The following is a 10,000-nucleotide window of genomic DNA, read 5'->3' on the forward strand; positions in this document are numbered from 1 at the left end:
CTAATCCCCCTTTTGCCATTAGCTTTTATATTTTCTTTCTTTCTTTTTAACACTTTCAGTTTACATAATGTCTAGAAGTCCCTCTGTATGGTGTAAACCGAGAGGGACCTGTGGTAGCCATGCTCGGTCTGCCTGTCCTGTACCTTCTAGAGCAGAGGTTCCCAGACTTTTCTGGTCGTTACCCCACTTTTCATACATGATCCTTGTCCATGGTCCACCACCAAGCATAACCCATGACTACACTGACTGTCTACAATCCTACATTCATTAGGTCCATATAAAAACCACCCTAGCAAATCCTGTGACTTTATTGATTCCATTTGTTATTTTTTTTTCTTTTGTTAAGTATTAATAAAGAAATTTGTAGTTTGGCTTTGCTGACTCTCATATAATTATTGAAATGGTACTAAAGAAGTAATATAATGCACATAAAAAAATGTCCATACTTAGAGTAATTGAAAAATGGTATTTTTGCGTTTTTATTGTTTAAACAATAAACAAGAAACAAAATAAAACAAAATTCCACTGCTTTAAAAGTGTATTAACCCCACGCCATATGATCTGATCTTTGAATATGACAAATCTGATGACTTTATAATTCTGAAGTGAAATGCCATCATAGGGAGTCATAATTAAGTGCCACAACCATGACCTTCAGTGGCCACACACCCACCACCTCCCAAAGTATTTGCTTCTGAACATTCATGCCAGGTTCATGTTTCCTTCACTTGAATCTCCACTCCACTCTGTGATGGATGATGTTGCAAATTATCAACAAGCTTCTAGATTCATGGTTTTGCTTCACTTAAAGCACACCGTAAGTCATGCTTCACTTCAAGTCTGTAGCGATGTTCGTCTTAATGTGGAGTAGTTGAAAGAATGCAGCCTCACAGGAATAAGTTGATGAAAATGGTAGGAAGTGTCAGAAAGCAATTTGTTTACATAGTCTAGCCATTTGTACTGAGCCTGTAAGTTCCCCCCACTGGCTGCCTACTCGCTAAACTCCTTTGTTTTTATATATAAATACCCTCAGATTATGGCCCCCTACATTCCACTACATGGCCCCTAGTTTGAGAACTACTGTTCTAGAGCCAGGAGCCACAATAAAAAAGGAAAATTACGGCTATTCCATCATGTTTTTTTTTTTTTTTTCCGTCTGTACTATAAGGTTCGTATTTTTTTTTATCAGTATTTTCCCCTGTGCTTGGCCTGCCTCGCAAGCTCACATACACTTCGTTAAAAATTATGAATGATGCACATATAGAAAAAATTATTTCATCACATCTTTCCCGTTTATTTTTATAAGCTTTGTTTTCTTCTCGGTACCTTGTGTAGATTAGTTCTTTCTTCGTAACGCCTATGCTCGGCTTGTTTCGGACGCTGATCACAGAACAGAGATCCATCCTTCCATTTATTTATTTATTTATCTATCTCTATATCAATCTTTCTGTCTATCTATCTGGCAGCTGAGATTCCTCTCCATAGAAAGGCAGTCTATACAAACACGTCAAAGTTTGTCTCACTGTTGGAATAAAAATACCGAGGAAGGAGTTACCAGTCCTTTCGTTCTGCCCTTTCCACTAGTCGCCTTTCACAATACACAGGGAATACGGTGACTATTTTTTTTGTAAGCCGACAGAAATGTGTGTGTGTGTGTGTGTGTGTGTGTGTGTGTGTGTGTGTGTGTGTGTGTGTGTGTGTGTGTGTGTGTGTGTGTGTGTGTGTGTGTGTGTGTGTGTGTATGTGGTGCCGGACCGTGCCATCAAACCTTTTTCATTTGCGTCTGTGTAGTACATCGTTAGTGTTTGGCAGTATTTTGTGTCAATAAATTTGGTCTGCGTTCGGTCTGCCTCTACCCGAACCACAGTTAGAGCGGCAAAATACATAGATACGATCTTTTTTCTTCTTCTTCTTTATACGGTTAGTTTTGCCATTATCTTGTGTCAATAAATTCTCCCTTCGTGATGTTGTGTTCGGCCTGCCACTGCCCGGACGTGTCTGCAGGAGCCTTACGTAACGCCCGATGAACGACCCCCGCCTTCAAAATTACCTCACAGACCCCTCCCTTCCCCTCGCCCTTATTGTCGCGCCGCCTCGCTCCTTTCGTGCTCCCTCACTCACTCCCAAGTTTCGATCCTTCCTCCCCGCCCCGTCCCCCTTCATTGCTCCCTCCCCTACTTCCGTCCCCTTCCAGCTCCCCCCTCACCCCTCCCAAGCCCCCTCACGCCTCCCTTCTCCAATCGCTCCATGCCCTTTGTCCTGATTAGCACATGATTACTTCTATCCTTCCCCCTCCCCCCCCCCGTCCCTAAGCGATCAACCGACACTCATACGCACAGCTGGTGTTTGGTTCTTGCCTAAGGAAGGAAGACAAATGCTACGCCACGCTTTGCCGCGTCTCACTGTTACTATCATCGTGTTGGAGAAAGGCTGATCACCTTGGAGACTGTGATGAGTTTTAGTCATTAAAACTGCACCGCCATATGACCTCGTTGTTGCGGGGTCACCACATTCGCCACACTCTGCACTCAGAAGGGAGAGAGCGTGGTGGGACAGTTCTGCACTTCACTATGCCATTTTTTTTTTTTTTCTGAGTTTAACCTCGTGGACTTAAGATGCTAAAAGAGGAAACATCTGGCTATTGAACGAAAATACTGAAACTGAACATTTCCGCCAATTTCATCTCGCTGGAAAAACTGATGACTGTTGATTGCCATAGCGTCTGAGTCTCTCTCTCTCTCTCTCTCTCTCTCTCTCTCTCTCTCTCTCTCTCTCTCTCTCTCTCTCTCTCTCTCGAGTGTGTCAATACCAAGTGTGACTCACAGGGGGTGGAGAGACGACACCCCTACCCTCCCCTGGTCCTAAGCTTCCACGCGCGCTAATTCATTTGCCTCATCCACGAAGAGAAATCAGTCACAAAAATATGAAAAATAAAAGTTATCCTGGACTAGTGCTAAGAGCCCTCGCCGCCCACCAGTCCAGGTGGGCGCGGCGCCTCCCAGGGAGTCACAGCACGCCCCTGGTGCCACTGTACACTCACTAGCACTCCAACACTCACACGTTCTGATGGCCACACTCAACACTTCTTGCAATATTAGTGCAATACTTAACGGCGCCATGCACGTTGTTATAACACAAGTACGCGGCGCCAGCTCCAGGCGGGGTGTACTGTAAAACGCGGGGCGCACCACACCACCGCCACACCGTGCACGCCAGGACGCTTCCGCCACAACCACACACTGGGATTGCCAATGACGTCATCGCCTGCTGCTGTTTGGACCCCCTAGCCGCCTAGCGGCAGGTGGCATCCACGAGCCCGGCAATGAATGAAAAATATTGAACTACAAAAAAACTGTTCAAGTGTCAGTTTTACCTGGACAGTTACCCATAAACGTACATTTATTATGAACCGCGCTATGTGTACTTGAGCCTATTAAATATAAATTACTCTAAACACACACACACACACACACACACACACACACACACACACACACACATTAACTACAGTCTTCCTTTCCCATGCAGCAAATGAGTGGCCGGGGCGTAATGGCAGTGCCCGGTGCCCGCGCTCCGCGACGCAGTGATCACGAACGCAGGTGCGAATTTTAAGTGGCGGGGACGTGACCACGACGGGGCGCCGTGAGGGGCACGCAAGCCGCCACCAAGCAGACAGCTGCTGATTGGCAGACCTGTGCGTGTCTCGGTGATTAGGTGTTATGATGCAAAGTTAATAAAGAGAATGGAGGGAATAGGAGCACTGAAAGATAAGGAGGTGAGGATCATGTGTTCGAGGATAAAATGTACAACATGTGCGGGGCGGCAAGGCCCGCTTACCTTGGGTGAGGAGACATGCGTAGTGGTCTCCGAGCGTGGCAAGCTGGACCCCCACCGCGTGTAGGTACGCCAGGAGGTCGGTGGCGGCGGGGGGCGGGCCATGGGTGCAGCACACAAATGGGTCTGGGAGGAGGGTGAAGCGCTCGTGACGCGCCGACACGGAGAAGATGAGGGCGTTGAACTGAGGCTCGAGGGTGTAGTGGATCATGGCTGCGACGGAGGGGGCCGAGGAGCCGCACCAGCCACCCTCACCCGCCGCACCACGCCAGCACCACCGCCACCCACCACCTGCACTCAACATAGAGAGCCGCCCGGCAGCCGGTGAGCATGGGCGGCCCCCTCCGCCCTACCGCCAGTCACTGTCACTGGGCGGGAGTTCACTCGCACACCCACGCCGTTTGACTCTGTCCGCCGCGGGGCTTCACAGCTCAAGACACACTGGAGTCCGTGCACACATGTTACGCTAAAGTGACGCTAAACTCGTGGAGAGGAGGCGTGGCGCTGCTAAGTCTATGACGACAACTGGGAACAGCTGGCGTCAGCGTCGTGGAGCTTTGCGGCTTCAGGCGACGCTCGACGTGCCCAGCGCCAAACCTCCCGCCTGTCCTCTTGTCACTGTCCTGCAAGCGCCCGGCAGGGGACGAGTCATGGGAAACGACGCTAGCAGGGCGGGGAAGTGAGAGCCTCCCTAGGGGCGAGGTAGTGGCACCAGTCGCTGCGGGGGTCAGCTGGCGGCGGCATGGTGGCGATGCTGCACGGGGGGCATGCTGGTGGTGAGGCTGGTCGTGGTGGGCGTGCCAGGCAGGGCCAATGGTCAAGTCTTGCGCGCCGCTGACAGTCACGGAAGCAGTGGCTGGGGTCCTGCGCGGCGGAGAGACCAGCTGTTAGTTCACACCAAACAGGCTGCGGCGAGCCGCCATGCATGGCTACGGTGATCACTAGGTTAGGCTACACAAGTCACTATAAGACTACTGTGTACCACTATTTATTTCTACTGTCACTGGTCACTAGACATTTAAGATTTCTGAGTGTCACTGTGTGGTTATAGTGAATCGTGATTGAGGTGGGAGTAATGATATTTTGACACAAAATGTTAAGACTATTGATTGCTGCTACAGGGAATAGTAAGGCGTGCTTCACACACTGCTAGAATTATGTTGAGTTATTCACACACGTGTTAAAGTTACTGGTTGAGTCCACACTGGCCACGGAAAGACAGAAATGAGTGGCCAATTCACGTCTCTGCTGCCGCCACTACTACCATCACCACCACCTCCATCAGTGCAACACCAGCAAGAACGTGGGGACGCAATGCTGACTTTCTTACTGTGCAACACCTGAGATACAGTCCTGCCCCGTCAAGCTAAAACACCCACTATCCCCACTCCCTCCCTGCTTCCTATCCCCGTGGCAGCATCTACGGCTCCACGTCCTGAGAAGCGCGGTTCTGCAGGCACCAAGTGAAGCCCTTTGCCAGCCTCCGCCACCACACCGCGGCGTGGCGTGCGGGACAGATCCCTCGCCACTCAAACTGACCTTAAGTTTTTAGTACTCTTCTGTTTTCATCATTACCGCTACGTTATGATAACTACACTAAAATAAAACCGAAAAATCTCATGAAAAGATAAATTAATCAATTAATTAAAGTAAATAGAATAAACCGGTGGTTCTCAACCTTTTTCTCTCCATTCCCCCTTCATGAATTCTCAACATTCGAGTGGTTCCCCTTCATTTTTTCTCCCAAATCATACATACATACATACATACATACATACACACGTACATACACATTCGTAACAATATTATGTAACTTTAAATTTTATTGCCAAAGTAATCAATTAAAGGAAGAAATTTTCTGCCAGGACAAAGTGATCCAAGTTTAGTTTTTTTTTTTTTTTTTTTTTTGATGATTCAGATTCTTAACATTATTTAGATATTTATAATTTGTAACAGCCCGCCATGGTCTCCTAAACTTTTGCCATGGCCCCCTTGGAGGCCATGGTAACTAAATAAATAAACCAAATGAACAAATAAAAAAATCTGAAACAAGAACACGAAAGAAAGAATAAGCAGGAGAAACTATAAAAAAAAACGCTGCGAAAAAAATAAAAGCACATCGAAAACAAGACAAAAGGAGTAAAGCATTAAGAAACCCCAAGACCTCAGAAGACCTCAGACACCTTCACTCTGGTCCTCAGGTGTGGCGGGCCTCTCACTGGGTGGGGCGGGGGGGGTAGATAGGAAGTGTCGGGAAGGGAAGGGTTAATTCAAAAAGGGAAAATGAACACCAAATGAAGAAAACTGGGAGAAAACACGACGAAATGCGATACTAAAAGAGAAAATGGAAATGACAACAGAACCGGTACATGTGAGAGAATTTAAGGGAAGGAATTCACGGCAAAGAAAAACTAAAGGACACAGGTGAACGGAAACCAAAGGGAAGAGAGATCACTTAAAGGAAAGAGGAGAAAGTAAATAAGGTAAAGTTAGGTAAGGTAACGTAACTGAGATGATGTAAAGTAAGATTATGTTAGGTTAAGTTAGATAAGGTAAGGGAAGGTAAGATAAGGTAAGATAACGTTAGGAAAGATAAAGCAAGGTAAGGTAAGGAAGGTGTGGTGCGGCATGGTAAAGTAAGGTAAACTGTTAATTAAGGCAAGGTTATGTTATGGTAAGTTAGGGAATGTAAATTTAGGTGATGTAAGATAAGGTAGGGTAAAGTTATGTTAGGTAAGTTAGGTACGGTGAATTTAGGTAAGGTAAGGAAATAATAACTTCTCTCTCATTCATAACCGAGACATTTATGATCCCAAGGGTGTGTGTGTGTGTGTGTGTGTGTGTGTGTGTGTGTGTGTGTGTGTGTGTGTGTGTGTGTGTGTGTGTGTGTGTGTGTGTGTGTGTGTGTGTGTGTGTGTGTGTGTGAGTGTGTGTGTGTGTGCTCGAAGGTGGTTTATCATCATAACCACAAGTGACGTCACAGATGTTGAGTATAAATAAGATCTCAAGTTTATAACAAGAAGACAGAGAGCATTGACCTAAAAAATGTCTTGATTCAGATGGACTAACATTCTTACACGCTTTACCATTATTATTGTTATTATTATTATTACTATTATTATTATTATTATTATCATTATTATTATTATTGTTGTTGTTGTTGTTGTTGTTGTTGTTGTTGTTGTTGTTGATGTTATTGTTGTTATTTTTTTTTGTTGATAATTATATACATTGTTGTTGTTGTTGATGTTAATATTGTTGTTATTATTATTATTATTATTATTATTATTATTATTATTATTATTATTATTATTATTATTATTATTATCATTATTATCATTATTATTATTATCATTATTATTATTAATATTATCATAATTATTATTATTATCATTATTATTATCATTGATTTTACACATGTGTAGTAGTAGTAGTAGTAGTAGTAGCCCAATCTCTCTCTCTCTCTCTCTCTCTCTCTCTCTCTCTCTCTCTCTCTCTCTCTCTCTCTCTCTCTCTCTCTCTCTCTCTCTCTCAGCACTCGGAACTGACCACCAAGGCATTTCTTTCATCGATCACTACTCTCTCTCTCTCTCTCTCTCTCTCTCTCTCTCTCTCTCTCTCTCTCTCTCTCTCTCTCTCTCTCTCTCTCTCTCTCTCTCTCTCTCTCTCTCTCTCACACACACACACACACACACACACACACACAGGACTCCTCACCACCTACGTACAATATGAAGTAAAGATTCACGGCTTTGATATACATGCGTCACGAAGCTTCTTCGTGAACAAACTTCATTCCCTCCCCCCAAAAAAAATATCCTACAGGGTGCCTCTCCGCAGCTTTGTTATGGAGTGAATGAGTCATCTGGTGGAGGCGCCCCTTGGTAATCTCACTCTGATCTGCTCCTATTTATCTTGGCATTTACTGGTTTGCTTAGCCCTTGAGTTGCGGTACTGAAGCAGGAGGCGGTGGCGAGCTGCTCTTGGTGTTTCTGATGTTGTTTAAAAAAAAAAAAAATGTGATCCTAATTCTGCCTCCCGGAAAATTGTAAACAAGATGCTTCGTGAAATATTACTTGCCTTTTAAAATGATGACGAATATGACTGATTATAGTTTGTTTATCAAATTGATCTAGTTACATATATATATATATATATATATATATATATATATATATATATATATATATATATATATATATATATTATATAATATATATATATATATATATATATATATAAATAAATATAAATATATATATATATATATATATATATATATATATATATATATATAATATATATATATATATATATATATATATATATATATATATATATATTATATATATATATATATATATATATATATATATATTTTTTTTTTTATATGACAAACTGTGATTATTTGCAGGCATGCTACACTGACATTGATACATTGGTCCTCCTGATGAGTGTTAGTTTTACGCTGAGGCGGTGGAGAGGAGGGGGCGGGGCGGCCCAGTCGGCGGTCATTAAGGTAAGTGGACGTGGTGGGTTCACTCACAGATTGATTAAAATTGGGCGTGCCGCCCAATTTTAATCAATCAGTGAGTGACGTTGGTAAAGGTCAGATGTCTTTCAAATACTATTGTTTTGACTGTGTTTAGCACTACTGCTACTACCATTTCTACCGCTATCACTACTACAATAACAACAACAACAACAACATGCCCACGCTCTTGAATCTTCCGAGTTTTTTCCACCATCTGGCTACGACTACAGAGTCATTCTCATACTAAATTTATCTGTGCTGTATACCTCTCTCCTAACTCCTCTGACTATAAGAAATTCTTTGACTACTTAACTTCCAAAGTGGAGCACATTCTGACCCTCTTCCCTTTTGCAGAGATCTCCATTCTTGGAGACTTCAATGTTCACCACCAGCTTTGGCTTTCCTCTCCCTTCACTGACCATCCTGGTGAACTAGCCTACAACTTTGCTATCCTCCATGACCTAGAGCAATTGGTGCAACACCCTACTCGTATTCCTGACCGTCTTGGAGATACGCCCAACATTCTTGACCTTTTCCTGACCTCTAATCCTTCTGCTTATGCTGTCACCCTTTCTTCTCCGTTGGGCTCCTCCGATCACAATCTCATATCTTTATCTTGTCCTATCACTCCAATCCCTCCTCAGGATCCCCCTAAGCGAAGGTGCCTCTGGCGTTTTGCCTCTGCTAGTTGGGGGGACCTGAGGCGGTATTTGCTGATTTTCCTTGGAATGACTACTGCTTCCGTGTCAGAGACCCGTCTTTGTGTGCTGAGCGCATAACAGAGGTGATAGTGTCTGGCATGGAGGCGTACATTCCTCACTCTTTTCTCGTCCTAAACCTTCTAAACCTTGGTTTAACACAGCTTGTTCTCGTGCTATACATGATAGAGAGGTGGCCCACAAAAGGTACTTAAGCCTTCCTTCACCAGAATCTCATGCACTTTATATTTCTGCCCGGAACCATGCCAAGTCTGTTCTCCAACTAGCCAAAAACTCCTTCATTAACAGAAAATGTCAAAACCTTTCAAGATCTAACTCCCCTCGTGATTTCTGGCATCTAGCCAAAAATATCTCCAATAACTTTGCTTCTTCTTCTTTCCCTCCTCTACTTCAACCAGATGGCACCACTGCTATCACATCTATTTCTAAAAGCTGAACTCTTTGCTCAAACCTTTGCTAAAAACTCTACCTTGGACGATTCTGGGCTTGTTCCTCCCTCTCCTCCACCCTCTGACTACTTCATGCCTCGTATTAAAATTCTTCGTAATGATGTTTTCCATGCCCTCGCTGGCCTAAACCCTCAGAAAGGCTTATGGACCTGATGGGGTCCCTCCTATTGTTCTCCGAAACTGTGCCTCCGTGCTTGCACCTTGCCTAGTCAAACTCTTTCAGCTCTGTCTGTCAACATCTATCTTTCCTTCTTGCTGGAAGTTTGCCTACATTCAACCTGTTCCTAAAAGGGTGACCGCTCTAATCCCTCAAACTACCGTCCTATTGCTTTAATTTCCTGCTTATCTAAAGTTTTTGAATCTATCCTCAACAGGAAGATTCTTAAACATCTATCACTTCACAACCTTCTATCTGATCGCCAGTATGGGTTCCGTCAAGGCCGCTCGACTGGTGATCTTCTCAA

The 10,000-nt window shown here is 44.1% G+C and overlaps 1 protein-coding gene across 9 annotated transcripts in view; it reads right to left on the reverse strand.

Moving 5' to 3' along the window:
- LOC135110202 (uncharacterized) overlaps positions 1 to 10,000 on the reverse strand; it is a 130,236-nt gene that overhangs the window by 78,370 nt on the left and 41,866 nt on the right. For 7 of the 9 annotated variants that reach the window (XM_064022240.1, XM_064022241.1, XM_064022244.1 and 4 more), the window contains exon 2: positions 3,838 to 4,698. The exons of the other annotated variants lie outside the window; for them this stretch is intronic. In XM_064022240.1, the coding sequence (XP_063878310.1) occupies positions 3,838 to 4,138 (301 nt within the window). In that variant the 5' untranslated portion in view covers positions 4,139 to 4,698. The remainder of the gene's footprint in view (positions 1 to 3,837; positions 4,699 to 10,000) is intronic. 9 annotated transcript variants of the gene reach the window in all.

The sequence above is a fragment of the Scylla paramamosain genome, chromosome 20 (genome assembly GCF_035594125.1).
Source record: "Scylla paramamosain isolate STU-SP2022 chromosome 20, ASM3559412v1, whole genome shotgun sequence".
Taxonomy (NCBI): Eukaryota; Metazoa; Arthropoda; class Malacostraca; order Decapoda; family Portunidae; genus Scylla; species Scylla paramamosain.